The sequence below is a fragment of the Geotrypetes seraphini genome, chromosome 13, assembly GCF_902459505.1.
Source record: "Geotrypetes seraphini chromosome 13, aGeoSer1.1, whole genome shotgun sequence".
NCBI classification, from domain to species: Eukaryota; Metazoa; Chordata; class Amphibia; order Gymnophiona; family Dermophiidae; genus Geotrypetes; species Geotrypetes seraphini.
The window spans coordinates 25,903,452-25,922,994 of record NC_047096.1 but is presented as its reverse complement, the minus strand read 5'-3'; the positions used below and the strand labels follow the sequence as shown (position 1 = coordinate 25,922,994).

The 19,543-nt window shown below is 41.9% G+C and overlaps 1 protein-coding gene across 3 annotated transcripts in view; it reads left to right on the top strand.

The window, feature by feature from the left end:
* The first annotated feature begins 812 nt into the window (after positions 1-812).
* Positions 813-19,543, top strand: part of SIDT2 (SID1 transmembrane family member 2) — a 46,183-nt gene continuing 27,452 nt past the window's right edge. Inside the window, exons 1-13 of one of the 3 annotated variants that reach the window (XM_033917660.1) lie at positions 813-1,629; positions 1,839-1,960; positions 5,144-5,308; positions 5,400-5,445; positions 7,103-7,204; positions 10,049-10,132; positions 10,785-10,884; positions 11,129-11,194; positions 13,840-13,933; positions 14,804-14,853; positions 16,036-16,047; positions 17,399-17,467; positions 17,785-17,862. In XM_033917660.1, coding sequence (XP_033773551.1) covers positions 1,435-1,629; positions 1,839-1,960; positions 5,144-5,308; positions 5,400-5,445; positions 7,103-7,204; positions 10,049-10,132; positions 10,785-10,884; positions 11,129-11,194; positions 13,840-13,933; positions 14,804-14,853; positions 16,036-16,047; positions 17,399-17,467; positions 17,785-17,862 — 1,183 coding nt within the window. In that variant the 5' untranslated portion in view covers positions 813-1,434. The remainder of the gene's footprint in view (positions 1,630-1,838; positions 1,961-5,143; positions 5,309-5,399; positions 5,446-7,102; positions 7,205-10,048; positions 10,133-10,784; positions 10,885-11,128; positions 11,195-13,839; positions 13,934-14,803; positions 14,854-16,035; positions 16,048-17,398; positions 17,468-17,784; positions 17,863-19,543) is intronic. The other 2 variants (XM_033917662.1, XM_033917661.1) reach the window with 2 other exon arrangements.

Genomic DNA, 19,543 nt, shown 5'->3' with positions numbered 1-19,543 from the left:
TTCTGTTTCGTATTCAGTTCCAAACTGTAATAGTGCTTGCATTTATATATAAAACTATGCTGGACTCGCAACAGATAACTTGATGATGCATGTTTAAAATCACAGTCCCGCACGACTGTTTTGCTCTTCCAATATGCTGTAGTCCTGCAAAAGCACGCCCAATACTCTTAGAACGATAAGAGGCGCCCTTAGCAACATATATGAAGCTTGTAATCCAAGCAATCAAGCATTAGAGTCGTAAATTATGAGGCACTGCCTAATGTTTGTTGCTTCATATCCCTCCACCAGCTGTCCTTTTATTTCCTGTGCCAGGATGTCTCTGGCTGCAAATGCTAATGGTGTTTGTCAGGGCAGGATTAAGACATAGGCAAACTAAGCACCTGCCTAGGGCCCTTTCAGATGCACTAATGTAAAGCCTCAAGGCTATTTTTTTTTTTGCCCTGGGAAGTCATGCACTTCCCCACCAGCGTCTTCTTTCCCCAAATCTATGCGCATTGTTCTGTCTAATCGGCAACGCTGCTTCCTCTTCTGCCAGTTTGCTCTGCAGTCAGAAGTGGTTTGTGTGAGTTATAAAATGCGCTTATTACGACGAAGGGTCGTGGTTAGTTAGTCTAGCCCTCTCCTTTCTCTTCTTAAGTGCCAGCTGGCAGGCCATCCATCCCAAAGCTGGCTACGCGTTTTCCCGGCAGGGCACAAGGGCATTATTATGCAAGAGCCTACACAGCCCCCCCCTCCCCCCAACGCGGCCCCTTTAACACTTCCACGCGGCGCCGGCGGGCCCTTTAAACTTCCTGGTGACGTCAGCGCGCCCGGCCTCTGCCTCTGTTTACGGTCCTGATTGTTCCGCTTCCTCCCCAGCAGCTGACTGAGACTGCGGCGCTCTGGCGCCTGCTGTGCTCCTTGGTCCGGACCCTGCTCCTCGTCGTCACCGGCCGCTGGCCGTCTAGCCCTCTCTTCTGCAGCTCCACGCTTTTCAGATGCTGCCTGGAGGCCGGAGCCGCTAAGTTTGCTTCCTGTTTCCAAGCCCGTGAGCCTTGCTGCTCTTCTTCCAGGATGTGACCCGTATTTGACTCTGCTGTTCTTGTTTTGTCGCTGGGGACTGGTCCTGGTGGGGATCTAGCCCAGGCCCGGTCTTGTTCCTGCTGCTTCCGCTTCAGATTTCTCCCCAGCCTGTGACTGGTCTTCTTAGTTCTTCCCTGATCCCGCTGCTTTAGATTGTTTCTTACCTCTGCTATCTCTTCTAGTGGCGGCTTTGGGTTGCTGGGGCTCTTGTGATGCCCTCTGATGATGGGATCCTGTGATCTGGTAGCTTGGCACGACCAGCTTGCACCTCTGCCCTTTGACTGGTGATGCTGGAAGCTGTGCATTTCCTGCACAAAGGGAAACTGAAGCCAAAGTATCAACCTCTTCCTTCTCCCCGGCTCTGGTTTGACCATGCTCAATCTGGAGCTCTCGCTGATGGTCTGGCTGTTTTCCATGCTCACCGGGGGATCTCAGAGTTTTCTGGAGGCTTTAGTCACAAAAACTGTTTTCCAGAAAGAAGCTGAGTTCAACAAATTGTATTCAGACTTTGTTAACAGTGAATTGCTCAATATCTACACTTTCAACCATACCATATTGCAAAACAAGGTTAGCGCAGTTTATTTAATAAGGGGCAATGCAATGTGCTGTGGAGTTAACATGCATAACAGCTATGTGATTTGCTCTCTTGTCTCTTGCTTTAGCCCTGTGGTAGGGAGGAAGGTCTGTGCAGAGCACTGCAGGACTCTGTAGCAAATAATAAGGGACCTTGCAAGAACTACACATATTAACTGTCTACTTCCTTTTTCCTGCTTCAGACAGAAGGTGTCCGGGTTTCAGTGACCCTGCAGACTAAGCAGAAGGATAGCCCAGTTCTATTTGTGGTGAGGCAGAAGGAAGCTGTTGTGTCTTTTCAGGTGCCACTGGTATTAAGGGGCCTGTGAGTATTGCCATATGCCAGTCACTGTCCTGGGCTTATGACATAAATCCAATAACTGTCCTTTTGTGTTATGTTCCCAGTGTCTGCTTGCATGTGACAGTATATGTTTGTTTATTAAAACTTTCTGTACTACCCTTCCTATTGCATCAAAGTGTTTTGCAGTTATTAGCAACGGTAACAAATATAAAACGAAAAATGAAAGGGACAGCACAGAAAAAAATTAATATAGAAAATAAAATAGATAAAAATATATACAAGCACTGGCATAATAAAGTCTCCACTGCAAAGGAGTCTCTATTCCTTCTCAAAGGCTATTGGAAGAAAGTTTTGAAACTGGTTTTAAATCTGGAAAGATACATTTCAGAACAGATAAAAGGTTCTTTTATTAAGCTGTGGTAAAAAGTGCTCTTACTGTGCCCTTGCCTGTTTTTCCCCCTCATGCTAAGGCCATTTTTACCACAGTAGTAAAATGGCCAATTTTCCCAATTTTTGAATTGTTTTATTGTTTTTTCTAACTTTCTAGACTGCTTTTACTGATGCATAGAACTAGCTATTAAATAAACAGCACATGTGCACTTACAGACACCCTTTTTGTAGGTAGTAAGGGCTCATGCACTAGTCTGGCATTAATCACTTTTAGTATGTGGTAATTTGGCTATACTGAGTAGCGCAGGAGCACCCATTTTTCACTCTTCCACACATGCCCCCTTCAATAAAAATTGAAATATATTTTTAGTGTGCACCTATTTGGAACTTATTAAGGGATGCACTCAAGCATCCTGCACTGAGCCATTTTAATCTGCAGTATGCATGTGCTAGCATTTACCACGGCTTAGAAAAAGGGACAAGGAAACAAGGTAGAAACTATTATAAAGAATAAAATGACAGAACATATACATAAGCATGGATTAATGAGAGAAAGCCAACATGGATTTACAGCCTTTTATACAAAGCCACACAGCCACAGCCCTGAAGCCCTTTAAATCTCTATGGGCGCAGCCTTGTAAAAGAGGCCGTTAGTCAAGGGAAATCTTGCCTTGCCAACCTACTGTGTTTCTTTGAAGAGGTGAATGAATACGTGGATAAAGGTGAACTAGTTGATATTGTGTATTTAGATTTTCAAAAGGAATTTGACAAAGTACCTCATGAAAGACTTCTGAGGAAATTAGAGAAAGTCATGGGATAGGAGGTAATGTCATTATGGATTAAAAACTGGTTGAAAGACAGAAAACAGAGAGTAGGTTTAAATGGTCAATATTCTCAATGGAGAAGGGTGAATAGTGGGTTTCCCCAGGGGTCTGTGCAGGGACCGCTGCTTTTTAACATATTTTTATCAATGATCTAGAGATGGGAATAACTAGTGAGATAATTAAATTTGCTGATGACTCAAAGTTGTTAAATCGCAAGAGGATGTGAAAAACTGCAAGAGGACCTTGTGAGACTAGAAGACAGTGTCAAAATGGCAGATAATGTTTATCTAATGTGAGCAAGTGCAAAATGATGCACGTGGAAAAGAGAAACCCAAACTATTACTATGTGATGCTGGGTTCCATGTTAGGAGTCACTGCCCAGGAAAAGGATCTAGGTGTCATTGTTGAGGATACATTGAAACCCTCAACTCAAAGTGCAGCGGTTGCTAAGAAAGCAAATAGAATGTTAGGAATTAATTAGGAAAGAAATGGAAAAGAAAGATGATAATGTTATAATCGCCCTATAGTACAGCTGCATACTTTGTGCACTTCTGGTCGCTGTATCTCAAAAAAGATATAGCGGAATTACAATAGGTACAGAGAAGGACAGCGAAAATGATAAAAGGTTTGGGATGGCTTCCTTATGAGGAGAGGGTAAAGTGGCTAGGGCTCTTCGGCTTGGAGAAGAGACGGCTCAGGGGTGATACGATAGAGGTCTGTAAAATACTGCGTGGAGTGGAAAGGAAAGATGTGAATTGCTTGTTCACTCTTTCCAAAATACTAGGACTAGGGGGCATGTGTTAAAGCTACTAGGTAGTAGATTTAAAACAAACCGGATAAAATATTTCTTCACAGAGTAGGTAATTAAAACTCTGGACTTCGTTGCCGGAGAATTTGGTGAAATCAGTTAGCTTAGCGGGATTTTTAAAAAAAGGCTTGCATAATTTCCTAAAAGAGAAGTCCGTCATTGAGATGGCTTGGGGAAATCCACTGCTTATTCCTAGGACAAGCAGCATAAAATCTGTTTTGCTACTTGGGACCTTGGTTGGCCACTGTTGGAAATAGGATACTGGGCTTCGGTCTGTACCAGTATGGCAGTTCTTATGTTCTTAAGGTTCTTATGTTCTTAAGGCTGCTTTCGACAATTCTTTGAACTCCCATCCTTTTGTTTTTCCCTACCTTCTTTTCTATTATAAATTGTATTTCATTTCCCCTTTTTCCCTTCATTCATGTTTGTTAATTTGCATTTAATTTTTTTTTTATTTAATGGTTATATATTAATTAATGTTTTATTGTTAATTTTAAAAATGCAATTTTATCTTAAAGTTGTAATTTAAATATTTTCTTTTATGTATGTACATCGCTTTGAAGCAAGATTAAGCGATTAATCAAAAATTTTAATAAACTTGAAACTTGAAACTTGAAGCTGAGCAACATGTAAAATCTAAAATCAAGCCTTGCTCTAGTCTTATAGGTGAGGGTATGACCAATGAGCCTTTTGGAAAGATATGCAGGATAGGTCAAAATTAAGGGGTCCTTTTATCAAGCCGCAGTAGGGGGTTTAACGCGCATAATACCGCACGTTAAACCGCCTGCCGCGCTAGCCACTAACGCCTGCATTGAGCAGGCGTTAGTTTTTTAGCCAGCCAGGGGGGTTAGCGCGTGATGAAATGTCCGATGCGCTAAACACACTAGCGCGGCTTGATAAAAGGACCCCTAAGTCTTTCATAAACTTGATTCTTTATGTAACTGCAGACAGAAGGGTTATCTTATGGTCATATTTTTTTACATGATTTACAAACTTAATTTTTGTGTTTTGGATCATATGTAATCTTGTGCCATACGGAATATCCTTTTCTTTATGCCTATCTTTGTCCTGGTGCTGCTTTACTGTGGTTCTACATTAACTCTTCTTCTATGCCCTATATATGCCATTCCCTGTTCCTCTTCAGTCTCCTGATTATCTTGTGTTGACTCTCTTCTCTTGCCATAGTTTTCAGAGGAAGTACATGTACCAGGATGTTGGACGGACACTATGCCAGCCACAGACCAAAATAGCATCAGAGATGCAGTTCTTCTATGTGGATGTTTCTACACTTTCTGAAAGAAATGTCTCCTACAACCTTCTTGTGACCAGAGTGGAGAACTTTGTGCTTATGTGAGTATATGGGACACATATGTGAGAGGGTATTTGCCTAAGAATCTTTAATACTGTATCATGCATGTGTGTGTGTTACATTTTCCTACAGGACAGAAGAACAGTTTGCCTTTAATGCTACACCTGCACAGCCTCAGGTAGGCATCGGCTTCTGTGCGTTCTTCAAATCTGCTTTGGTCTGGAGAAAGAGACATGGGCAGCATTGTGAGAATCTGAAAAAGGCTTGGATGGGGTGGTATCTAGATCTGTTTCCCTCAGACTTTTTCATATCCAGGTGTGCTGCAAATGATACTTGTGATGGAATAAGAGGTGTTACATTGTAGTGGTTTGATTCGGAACCATAAAACAAAATGAAACTTCCTCAGACTCTAATAGGTAGCATTAACACTCTTTCCTGCTCATCTCTTCTCTCTCCTCCCATTACTGTCTCTTCTGCATCTTGATGTTACTTGTAAAATTTACTGTAGGCACTGAAAGAAGATACATTTAAAAGGCATTCCTAAATCTCACTTCTAATACCGAATGTGAAAGCTTTAAGGAAAAGGTGGAAGACAAAGCTTCAATTTAAAATTATGCGTTTGAAGACAAAGCTCCAATTTAAAATGATGTGTTTTCAATTAAAGTTAAAATAAGCTATTGAATGTTGCTACCGTAAATGTGTACTGGCCAATATTTGCCCTGCAGCAGTCAGTATTTTTTAAGCACTGACAACTATGGGCTGAATTAAGCTTGGGTATTCAATGCTGGTCATGTGTTGGCATTGTCAATGAATATCTGGATCAGCGCCACAACCTGGAAGTTACCCAAGCACTGGTTGATATCCAGATGGTGGTTAAAATTAGGGCAACTATTTTGCTGTCTTAACTTCATCTGCTTACTTAATTGGTTAGTGGACTCTATGGCAGTGTTTCTCAACTCGGTCCTGGAGTACCCCCTTGCCAGTCAGGCTTTCAAGATATCCACCATGAATGTGCATAAACTTGATTTGCATACACTGCCTCCATTATATGCAAATTTCCTTTCTGCATATTCATGGTGGATATCCTGAAAACTGACTGGCAAGGGGGTACTCCAGGACCGAGTTGAGAAACACTGTTCTATGGGGCTGATTCTACAATCGACGTCCCAATTGTTGGTAGTGGCAAACATCCTACTGCCGTCTCACCAGCCAATGAGGATGCACATTTAAAAAAAATAAATAAATCCACGCCACGAAGGACGCCTACAGAGAGGTGTCTAAGCATGCCTACCAATGCCGAAGGCCGGCATGGTTTCCACTGGAAGGGAACTTGAGCATCTGTAAGCATCCCTATGCATCTTTATAGGTGCGAGACAGACACCTTAAACGTAAGCCTGTAAAATGCTGACCTGCATTTAAGGCATCTGTTAGAAAAAAAGACACAATTCTCTAAAGGATGCCGATGCGTGATTGACACGCGATCAGTGGCCTCTTCCTAGGCAGCCACCATGATCGTCGCCCTTTAGAGAATCAGGTCCTATATCTCCACTAACAAGTTAATTGCTGGCTCTGCCCATCTCCACCCACAGACCATCCCAGCACTAACTGGACAGTGCCGCTGAATATCCTCTCCCAGCCTGCTCAGTGTAGTTAATACCAGGCCCTTGGAATTTAGTAAAGAACAACTATTTTCTAACTGAAATTTGGCTTTCTGTCCTCTTGACTAAAGCTGGACTGCTCACATGTCTGCTTCCGTTTCTTTTCTGAAGTATCACACCTTACAGCCGAGAAAGGCCAAAGGCTTAACAATGTCTTTTTTTTTTTAAATCCCACAGTATCTGAAGTATGAGTTCCCCAAGGGTGTGGATTCTGTGATAGTGAAAGTGACCTCAGCTACAGATTTTCCATGTTCTGTCATCTCCATACAAGATATCTTGGTAAGCATGCTTCTATACAAGCTTTCTGCTGTGCCATGCTCCTTCCCTCTCCCTTAGTGTCTTTCCACCACACAGTGGCAGTACTAGACTGGGATTTCTCCTTGAGGTATATGGATCAGGCCCGTGAAAGCAAATGGGGAGGTTTTAGGCGTTCATTGAGGAGAGGAGTCACTTCATAGTTAAAGAAGCAGGTTGAGAATCAGGATTCAGATTCCATTTTTCTCACTTTTCTCTTGAGGAGTAGCCTAATGGTTAGAGCAGTGGGCTGAGAACAAGAGAAGACCAGTTTAGCTCAAATCCCACTACAGCTCCTTGTGATTTAGGGGCAAGTCATTTAACCCTCCATTACCTTAGATCAGTGGTCTCAAACTTGCGGCCCGCCAGGTACTATTTTGAGGCCTTCGGTATGTTTATCATAATCACAAAAGTAAAATAAAACATTTTCTTGATCATAGGTCTCTCTAGCTATAAATGACAATATTGTTATTAAGACTTAGCCAAAAGGAAAGATTTATAAACTATAAAGAGGTTTTACCTCATGCGATATTGTCATTTCTTTAATAAGACATTAACTAAAATGTAGCCTTGCAAAGGGATTGAGTTTGAGACCACTGCCTTAGATTGTGCTCCCTCTGGGGACAGGAATGTAACACTCATCAAGCTACCAAATCTCTTCATAGAAAAAAAAAACCCCTTAGAAAAATAAAGACAGATAAAGACCATATGGCCTATCCAGTCTGCCCATCCATTCCACCTACTCTCTCTTTTACTCCCTTAGGGAACCTACCATATGTACTCAAATATAAGTCAATCCGAATATAAGTCAAGACCCCCATTTTTCCCCCCAATAAGAGGACAAATGGTTAACTTGAATACAAGATGGGGGCTTAATATTCAAGTGCCCTGCCAGGATTTGCACCCAGCGCCCCTTCCCTCCTTGCCAGCCCTTTTTGATATTGAGAAAGTCAGGTGGAATTCGATTTTGTGTCTACTTAGGCATGGAAACAACATGGGTACCTGAATGTAACTTTGCCCTGAAGATTTTTAGGAGCTCTGGGAACATGTTGTTTTGCTGCTTTACAGATCTCAGGATGCAATGCAGGTTCAACTGCTGTATCTAATACAACATAAAACGTGCATTAGGAATGGGAAGGGAATATGGACTTGAATACTGCTTTCTTGTGGCTTAGGCATTCAAAGTTGACATTAAAACAGAGAATGGTCAAGTTTCTGAAATCTTGTGGATTACAGGACTGGAGGCAACATGGATTCACTAGAGGTAGGTTTTGTCAGACAAATCTGATCAATTTCTTTGACTGGGTGACCAGAGAATTGGATAGAGGATGTGCACTAGATGTGGTGTATTTAGATTTTAGCAAAGCCTTTGACAGTGTTCCACACAGATATCTAATAATAAACTGAGTTCCGTCTGGATGGGTCCCAAAATGATGGGCTGGGTCAAGAACTGATTGCGTGGAAGGCGACAGGGTAGTGATCAGTGGAGATCGCTCTGAGGAAAGGGATATTACCAGTGGTGTGCCTCAAGTTTCTGTTCTTGGGCCTATTCTTTTTAACATTTTTATAAACGATATTCCCTCTTTGCAGATGATATCAAAATCTGCAATAGAGTAGACACACCAGATGGTGTGAATAACATGAAGAAAGACCTGGCGAAGCTTGAAGAATGGGGTCTGAAATTTGGCAGCTAAAATTTAATGCTAAGAAATGCAAGGTTATGCATTTGGGCTGCAAAAACCTGAGGGAATGGTACAGATTAGGGAGTGAAGAGCTTATGTGCATAACAGAAGAGCAGGACTTGGATGTGATTGTATGTGATGATCTTAAGGTGGCTAGACAGGTTGAAAAGATAACGGTGAAAGCTAGAAGGATGCTAGGTTGCATAGGGAGAGGTATGGCCAGTAAGAAAAAGGAGGTATTGATACCCCTGTATAAGACTTTGGTGAGACCTCATTTAGAATATTGTGTAGAATTCTGGAGGCCGCATGTTCAAAGAGATATAAAAAGGATTGAGTCAATCCAGAGGAAAGCTACTAAAATGGTATGTGGCCTTCATCATAAGGCATATGGGGACAGACTTTTATCTCAATCTGTATACTTTGGAGGAAAGGCGGGAGAGGGGAAATATGATAGAGACGTTTAAATACCTAAGTAATGTAAATGCGCATGAGTTGAGTCTCTTTCATTTGAAAGGAAGCTCTGCAATGAGAGGGCATAGGATGAAGTTAAGAGGTGATAGGCTCCGGAGTAATCTAAGGAAATACTTTTTTACAGAAAGGGTGGTAGATACATGGAACAGTCTCCCAGAAGAGGTGGTGGAGACAGAGACTGTGTCTGAATTCAAAAGGGCCTGGGATAGGCACGTGGGATCTCTCGGAGAGAGAAAGAGATAATGGTTACTGCGGATGGGCAGACTAGATGGGCCATTTGTCCTTTATCTACCATAATGTTTCTATGTTTCAAAGTGGCAGGCACTGGAGGATTAAGTGACTTGCCCAGGGTCACAAGGAGCAGCACTGGGATTTAAGTGAGTGGTGGATCTGTGCTGCATCAGCATCCCATGTCCCACCTATCAATAATAGAATTAAAGGAAGAAAAGAAAGAGGATGGTATAAGAGGCATGGAGTAGGTGGGAGAACAGGAAAAAAAGACCTGAGATCCCTCCAAGGAACTTCACTCTGCAGAGGAGTTCATATTCTTAGAGAGAATGTAAATAAGTGCTAGAATGAAATCACCTTCTTGAAGGCACCATCCTCTGAGCTTGCTCATTGGATTATTAGATTAACAAATATCCCATTCAGTTGCTTATGTTTTCTTTTATTCCAGTGCCCGGTATACGATTTGGACAACAATGTGGAATTCATTGGGATGTATCAGACCATGACCAAGAAAGCAGCCATCACCGTGCAGGTAGAGAGCATGACTTCTCGCTGTTGGAGAGTGTGGGACTTCACATGTGGCTGTAGTACAGGGAGTGCTCTGGGGTAAATGGTACACGCAGCTGACTGTCATATTCAGGAGTCTGTGTGGACTGGGATCTTCACATATGATTAGCACTGGGATTTGCTGTGGCTGTAGCGGGAATGCTGTGGGAAGCGGGGTACTCTGATATGTGACTGTGGTTCTTGAGAGACTGAGAGAATGTTTTACAATTTTCTTTGTGCAAATCTTTAGCTGTAATCTTAAGGGCTCATGTTACTTATTAACCTTTTGATTTCTAAGTGAACAGAAAGTGTGGAATTTTCAGAGGATTAAGGATCAGGCAGAAACATTGTAAAATCTGCAAAGTCGAATTGACATGACTCTTGTCCCATTTGTTCTGCTCATTAAATCTGGTGCTGGATGAGTCTGATATTTTTATTACCAAGGAGGTGTTAGTTTCATTTGAAAAGGATGAGCTGGCAATAGTGTGTGGTGAAAATGTGAGGCCAGAAAGGCCTAGTTGCAGATTTGTAGACCTGCTGAGATTTTCTTTGTATTATGTCTGTTATATGTTACATGTCTGCACATTGGTTTGTTTTAACTGCTGTTAATGGTTTTTTTTTTTCTGGGGGATTGACAGAAGAAAGATTTCCCTAATAACAGTTTCTACGTGGTGGTTGTAGTAAAGACCGAAGATGAGGCCTGCGGGGGTTCACTGCCCTATTACACTTTTTCACAAGGTATGTGGGTTAGAGACTATGTACTAATAATGCAGCTTCATATGGAAAGCACTGCCATACCAGTTCCATGACTACTTCTGAGGGAGAAAGTGTGTGGGAGTGCTATTATTTTCCATTTACACAAAGGCATGGGGAGTTGCAGTGGATTTTCATAGTGTGAATTAGTTTTATGAGTATGTAGATGAATTACATTTTTAATGGATATTAACTGGTTGTTATTTTTGTTCGTTTTTTTTTTTTTTAGATCAGCTTGTGGATCAAGGCCATCGCCAAAAGACTTTGAATGTAGTTGTGACACCAGCTGTCGGAAGTGAGTTAGAAACATGATGGCAGATAAAGGTCAAATGTGCAGGAACATACTTGGTCTTCTGCTTGGAGGATGGGGGTCACAGACTCATACAAGGGGGTGCTGAAAAGTTCTCAGCCCAACCAAGCAGAGAACGACGTGGATATGGTTCAATCAATGATCTGAAACAATTTCAAAACATAGAATTTTGTTTCTGCAAATTAGCACTTATCGAAATAAGATAACCCTCTTGTCAGCTACAGTGGCAAAATAACGCTCAGAGTTTAGGAAGTTAGTTGGTTGGACTGAGAACTTTTCAGCAACCCCTCGTAGACAAATTCAGAAGGATCGCATAGTGCCCGGGGAATTATCCTGCTTTTCTACCTCTCATGACAGCCATGGACAGGTTCTAGAGCAGAGGATGCATCAGTCCTTAGATATTCCATTACCTTCTCCCCTAGGGATCAATTCAACCTCAGATAGTCTCAGTTGGAAATATTTTGGGAGAACAATTGAAAAATAATGCTTCTGCTTGAAGATTAAGGGTTCAATACTAAAAACTGCCCATGTTGGTACCAACTTTACGGATACTTGATTTATGGTGTTGTACCAATAAACCAAGCAAACGTCTACACAGTTTTCACTTTGATCACTGCCTCTGGAAAAGTTGCATAAATTTGATTTTAGAAAACAAGGGCGCGACAGTTCTATAAATTGGTGCTTTAAATGTCACCTAAAAAACACCCTTAGTGCCAATTTCAGAATGGCACTTAGATGCATGTAAGCTGTTTATAGAGTACAAGTATGAGGAGGCATTGGTGCACCAACATTTAAGTGTAGCCACTTGTATCGACTCGGTGGCAGGCCTAAGTGCAACTTGGAATATTCTCTACGTAGTGTACATCAGTGGTTCCCAACCCTGTCCTGGAGGACCCCAGGCCAGTCGGGTTTTCAGGATTGCCCTAATGAATATGCATGGAGCAGATTTGCATGCCTGGCACCTCCATTTTATGCAGATCTCTCTCATGCATATTCATTAGGGCTATCTTGAAAACCTGACTGGCCTGGAGGGTCCTCCAGGACAGGGTTGGGAGCCACTGGTGTACATCCCTAAGAGAAATACCCATGTTAACGTCCCAATGCAATTGTGTACAAAGGCCCTGATTCTATAAACTGTGTCTGGCAGCGCCTACAGCTAGATGCCGTTTGGCCTGGTTGTCAATCGGCCACCAGGCACCTTTAATAGAATCGCACCTAACAGTGCCTAACTTAACTTAGGCACCAGTAGGCGTCATAATGCTAGGTGCCGGTATATTAGGCCAGGGTTTTCCTGGCCTAGTTTACCAGTGCCTAATACAGATGCCTAAGTCATTCTCCGCCCCTAACTCCGCCCAACTTTCAGGTAGGCGCAGGTAGGCACCTCACCAAGTTCTGTGTAGTACTTAATCTTTAAAAAACATTTTTTTTTTTTAATTGGCTTTTAATATTGTTTTCAATTACCACACCGGTTAAGAAATTTTGCGTTCCATGCGGAACTCAGCTGGGTGCTGCTGATCTAGCCGCCTGGTGGTGCCTAGCTTAGACACCGTTTATAAAATCGGGCCCAGAGACTTAAGTGCACTTTTTTATAGGCTGATGCCTTGTGCTTACACGTGTAACTGATAATTATTGGTGCCAGTCAAAGATGGAAGTACTGCTATTCTATAAATATACGTGTGTGTAATTTGCATCCAAATTTAGGCGCACCTTATAGCATTGTCCTTAATGTACTTTGATCCCTATAGTCTCAGTCAGAGTATTTATTTTATTGAGAAATGCACATGCTTTTACGGCAGAATAGTTAGGTGACTTTTTTTTAGAATATGTTAGAAAAAATTCCACTATTACTTATTCAGAGAAGTGCACTCATTTTTTAACTTTTAATTTAAATTACAACGGGAAAAGGCCTCAGATATGGAGCCTACGCACAGTCATTGGCTGAATTGATCAAATTGATCAGCGTAGTTGTCACGCTCCTTGCTCCAGTCATTGGCCAGCAAAAACCCGTCTTTTTAACTTAATTTCAAAAAAGCTTAAATCTTAATTTTTTCATAATAAATTATTAACTTAGTGTTCATGAAAACTTAGCTTATATTCTAAATCATTTTTATGGATTTTTTCTTTTTTATAGATTTTCATGCACAACTCTATATTCACTGAAAAGAGTACTGTAATGGTAACTTAGCTTCACAGTGGTATGAATGCCTCCCACATATGCTAACGCGGCCAGCGTTTCGCGAATCTGTCAAAAAATCGCTGCGTCAGGGCCGGATTCAGGGCATTTTAACAAATGTTTATTACACTGTGTTATTCCTATCAGCTATTTTCACAGTGTAATAAACATTTGTTAAAATGCCCTGAATCCGGCCCTGACGCAGCGATTTTTTAACAGATTTGCGAAACGCTGGCCGCGTTAGCATATGTGGGAGGCATTCATACCACTGTGAAGCTAAGTTACCATTACAGTACTCTTTTCAGTGAATATAGAGTTGTGCATGAAAATCTATAAAAAAGAAAAAATCCACCTTGCCTTGCTCTGAGCCTTTGACATGTCTGATGCTGCAAATGTGAATGTGCATTTCTGGTTTATATTTGGAATTAGATTGTAATGTTGTAATGTCTCTTCCCAGTGAAGGTGTATGTGGATGGCATGCTCTTCTGCCTCGGTATCTTCCTGTCCTTCTATGTACTGGTGCTGCTCATTGTCTGCTGGGAGACCTGGCGGTGAGGCTGTGCATATATCTTACACTATTCTCACTATGTACTGTATATATTTATGCGGGTCATCTAGTGTTGGGTTTGCTTTGGTGGTACCATTCACATTTCTTAGTGAGTCTAGTGAAGGGAAGAAACCCACTTGTCAGGACTCATGTCTCTTTATATTGGAAGGAAGATTATTGAGGTAAGAACCTAATCTTCCCATACCTCTTTATGAAAGAATAATTCCCACCCACGAATAACCAGCGTGAGTAACCAATGATGCACTGCACCAGGGGGAAACCAGGGAAATGATGGAGAGAGGACTGTTCTTGTAACCCAACAAGAGGTCTCATCTCTAAATTTATAAATTTATATTTTCCTAATGTCTATTTCTTATGTAATATGTTGTACCCTCACTTTTTGCATTCTGTGATTCGCTGATTGTCCAGCCCTCTTCGATGTGAACCGCCTAGAAGTCATCTGACTATGGCGGTATAGAAGAATAAAGTTATTATTATTATTATATGAGAAGTTTACAGGAGTGCAATATGTTTTAATTTATGAAGACTTGTTAACCACCATTATGAAGGGAATAACCCAAGATAGTGTACAAGAGGTGTAGCTTGGAATTGCCAACTTACATTGTAGTAACTACTTGAGTATAATAAAATGATGGAATGTCATTGTAATACATAGGAAAATGAGATCAGTTTGGAAACAGACACATTAAATTATAGTAATAACAGTAATGATACAGTGTTAGTAGCCTGCAGGGCAACAATGGTATCACACAGGTGTGCGATCAGAGATAGTTAGGGTGAATCTTGTTTTCTATTGAGGAGATGCCAGAGAAGGAGATTCTCTTGTCTCATAATGCATTTTGTATTTTGGCAGGCGACAGAAGAGCAGATCGCTATCTGCAGACCCACTGCATGATGAAACTGGTAATGTAGCAACAACTGCCACCCTTTTAATTAAATTTCTGCAGGACAAAAATATCGGCATACAGCACAAGACCCTGTGGGGGTGGGGGAGGGAAGGAACCAGATATAACTTGGTACTGTTAGTGTTGAGGAAGTACCTGGTAGCAGTATTGCTTGTGACTAGCTTTCTAACAGAGCCTTGCTCAGAGAAACAGAGCAGGAACAAACATCCTATGTACCAAAAAGCCCACGTGACTTAAGAAGCTTCCAAATAGTGCACCTGCCTACGGCTTCCTCAGGGCCAGGTCAAGAGTATCTGACTTCAAGCTCAAAGCCCTCCCACAGACCCCATGAGCCTGCATCTCCAGTTGCCTTCCCGCCCTCTCCCTCTTGCAGTCCGGCATCAGTCCTTCCCTTACGGCATTATGGAGAAGCTATGGCTTACCTAAGGGCAGGAGACTTCTTCTTTGCCCTTTGCTTAATTTCACTGCTGCCCGCTAGCCTGCCCACTGTGCTATGTCCCAAAGCTGCTGCCCAGCCAGCTGAAGTTGATTAGCAATTCTGTGTCTCCAATGAACCAGCTACATTCCCTCTGGCATGGTGGCTGCTTTGGAGGAGGAGCCTGGGAAGAGGTGGGACCAGGCTAGTTAAAGAAGGTGACGCAGCCACACAGCTAGTTTGGCCTGGGGCCAGCCAGGCTTGAAGAATAGAGGGGCTGCTGGGCAAGAAATTGGGATGGGAAGAGTACCCAACAAACAGAACATGGCTTGGAAGAGGATCACGTCTGCCAAGGGGTGAGGTCGTTGAGCGGGCTATGCTGCCAATATAGCTCTTCTTTAATTACTATGTGTGCCTGCTGCGTGCTACGAGTTCTGCCCCTAAACATGTGCCACCCTCAGTGATTCACTAGCTTGCCTAGTGCTAGGCCAGCCCTGGCACACCCAGCTGTCTTTGATTAAAGTTAGGGGAGGCCTTTATCCCATGGTATTCCTGGGGGGGCACTTGGTACAGTGCTGCTTTAATGCTGGTATTTCCATCGTTTTGTTTGTCTAATACTTTTTGTAAGATGAGTATGTAGAGATCAAAGACCAGCCCAGTCAATCATTCCATCAGTTGAAAGTAATTGAAAAGTTGACCGATTATAATTTGGTCCTTTGTCTCTTTCTTTCTCTCTGCATCTGTCATTGATTTGGATGTTTCCAGCATCCCTTCTTGGTAAGCTCTGTGGTCATGCTGATGAGCGGCTGTGCTCCATCCTTCCTGCTGTTGTACTTTTCCCTCAGGATGTTTGTTCCAGCAGGATAGACTATCTTCCTGCTCTGATAGTGCTCATTTTGTCAATCTATCCCCAACGTTAGGTGCCGCTATCCCCCAGATTTTACAGGATCTCAGTCTCAGCCCAAAATCCAAGAATAGAACATTCTCATCTCACTCTAGACCCCCTGTACTTGGATCTTAGCCAAAAGGCCTAGAAGCAAAGGTGCTAAATTACCAAGCTATGCATGATATGCTAATTCTCTTCATTTGTGATCCAACGTATTAGAAAGTGTAACAGGAGAATCATGTCAGCAGATGGAGATTTGCTCCTAGCCCCGAGGGAGGGATCTCTTTGTTCAGCAGTGACCCCAAAGTCTGGGCATGCAAACTCCTCACTGGGAAGTATGCATAGGGAGTTAAAAAGAAACTCCCTACATGTAGTTTACCAGGAAGGCCTCAGTCCTGCCCTTTGTACTTCGTGGGGGAAAGTATGCACTCTGTAAACAGCACATGTACTTTCCCTGCACTGAGGGCTTGATTTGATAATGAAGCTCCTATTTTATAAAGGCAACATATGCAGTTAGATCTATCCTCAATAGCATGCAAATGCAACAGGCATAAGAATTGCCACAGTGGCTCAGCGCAAAAGACCATCAAGCCTGTTCCCCACAGTGTTCAATCCAGGTCACAAGTACATGCTAAGATTCCAAAAGGTAGATAGATCCAGTGCCGCTTAGGCAACTGGCTTTCCCCAGCTCTGTCTTAGTAAAAACGTAGAGACTTTTCCTTCAGGAATTTGTCCAAACTAGTTTTTAAACTCGGATAGGCTAACTGTGTTTACTACATCCTCCTGCAGCATATTACAGGCCTTAATTATACATTAAAGGACAAAATATTTTCTAGCCCATTATTTTTTCCTGATTTGTGTGTTACTGCTTCCACTCCACTTATTAATTTATAGACCTCTGCTCCAAAGGTGAAAGTGTATGTGTGTTTTTTTATGTATGTATTTGTGTATTTTATAAAATGTGCATGTGTATCACAACTCTGCCCCTGGGAATCCTCCCACTCCACCCCCACCCCCCGTACACATATAAAAACCTTGTTCTGCCTTTAAAAGAGGCTTTGGCTACAGAAGAAGCTTTATAAAGTTACCCCCCACAGGATGCGAGTCCTGTTGTGAAATGGGCTTCCTTTCTGTGTGGAAACACTTGGCTCCCTGAAGGAAAATTCATTTGAAAATTGATTGATCCAATAATTGATAAGGATTGGTCTGAGTTTCTATGGCATATATATTTTTTCTGTTCAGGAAAGCATCTTGTGACTCCTGGTCCCTTCTCTGCTTCACATTATGATGGTTACACTTATGGCTCCGTTGGTAAGTGGGGTTAGACAAATGGAGACTGTCAGTGCTCCCCACTGGGGCAAAGGGTAGGATACTGCCCTTCTACTCTGGGTATCTTTACAGTTCCTTCCCTTTCTGTCTCTTTCTTTTCCTCTCTTCACCTCCTCCTTTTTTTTCTCTCTCTCTCCCCCCTCTTTTCACCCTTTCTCTGTATCTATTACTTTTGCTCTGCTTCTTTTTTTTTTAGTCAATCTTTCTTTCTTTTTTGTCTCTCTCTCTTTCTTTCTCTTGTTGTACACATTTTGCCTTTTCACCCCAACCACTTTTGAGTTTTGTCTCTGTTTCCACAGAGAATGGCTGCTCCAGCAGCCCCGAGGCAGTCACAGACAGCCTAGTGTCTTCTGGAGACACAGCCTACAGCTACACAGGTAAACTTTACTTCTTTGAAAAAGTCACAAAATATAGCCTTGCAAAGCTAGAGATATTAGAATCCCCTAACAGCCTATGAGTCTCTATTTTTGTACTAATGTAATGGCCTTTCAAAATCAGCCACTTCTCCAGCCTTCCCCCGCCCTCGGGAAGACATTTACTCATCTTTGCAGGTAGACAACATGCATACATGTTACAGGCAGTAACAGTACATGGCACAGGCACTTTTAACTATAGGGATGCCTGACAGTGTGCAGAAAACCCAGTTTGCAACATGCACACCTGTGTGGAAACACATAGAAAGTCAAAAGAAATTTAAATGAGTCTCTTCTTGAAATATAATTTCTAAGAGACCTCAAGAAAACCAAAACAATTAAATGGCCTGAAAGTGCAGTGCGACTGTGCTTTTTTGAGCATGACTCGCATAGTTACCAGCCTACAGATCTAGAAAATTTAAATATGAAGACATCGTTTTGGTCCTTAAAGTCATTTTTAATTTATGTCATATCTCTTTTATTGGCAAATGAAAACAATCAGACCAATACAACGATCAACAATATTTCAACAAAGCTATACAAAAAGATCACCATTTTTTTTTAAAGATTATAACAAAGCGATTCTTCCCTCCCCTCAAACCTCATCCAAGTCAGTAGCCTAATGCATAAAGTGGAAGATTACAAATCCAACCATCATATTGCAAACCATAAAGTAATTTTAGTTTAATATGACATTTTATACCACTTAGCCAGTTACCCAGAACAAAGCTATTTACAAAAAACACTAGCAATAAAGCAAAGTTACTAATATACTGAATACTCAGATTCCAACTTGTCCCCTATTCTACCTCCAGTTCCTCAGACCATGCCCGAGCCAATGTTTGCAGGTGGGCACATTAGCTGCTAACCACCATCTCTATACTCTATAGATAACTTATTGAACTTGTGTGGGAGTATATCAAAATCATTTCATGCCACTTCATAGCGTGGGTATCTTTTTCTTTTAAAGCTCCTCCCAATAATGTCTCATTTGTACTTAATGAATAAAATGCCCATAGCGTACATCCCGTTATCTTTTCATATGGTCAAATGTTGGGAAGACTTTTTCTGTTAGTCTTAGTGTATCCCCTAAATCCAGGAACTCCTGAAACATTTCCTTCAGCAGAAGCACTGCCAAATATTCTAAAAATATTATAGATTTTCCCCTGCCCACTAAGCCTTTTGATTCTGGGGCTTTAGCCACCTTCAACTCTTTATTGCCATTTCATCTCCTATGAGCTGATGCTGATGGATCCCCTCTAAAGAAACTGCTCGTCTCCTCCCTTGGTTTCCCTAGAATATAGCCTTTGTAGAACTCCATAGGGACTTGCATTATACCCAGTATACTCTCTGCTGCCTTAAGTCTGGTAACATGTTGTCTCGTTCTAATTGGATGTACGAAATGCACCAATAATTTCCCTATCTTGTGTAATTTCCCTATCTGTCTAGTTTATCTAGAAAAATGCTAGCTTTAGCCCTTTGGGCAAGTAAATCATTTGGCCTTGAATCCTAGTCATTTCCTTTCTTTAGTCCTTTGTCACCGTCTATCTTGTTGCCAGGAATTTTGCAAGTGCATCTTAAACTTGTGAAGCTGACTAAAGTGAGCATTCAGCTTCCAAACAAAATCTTAGTGATCGTTATCCAA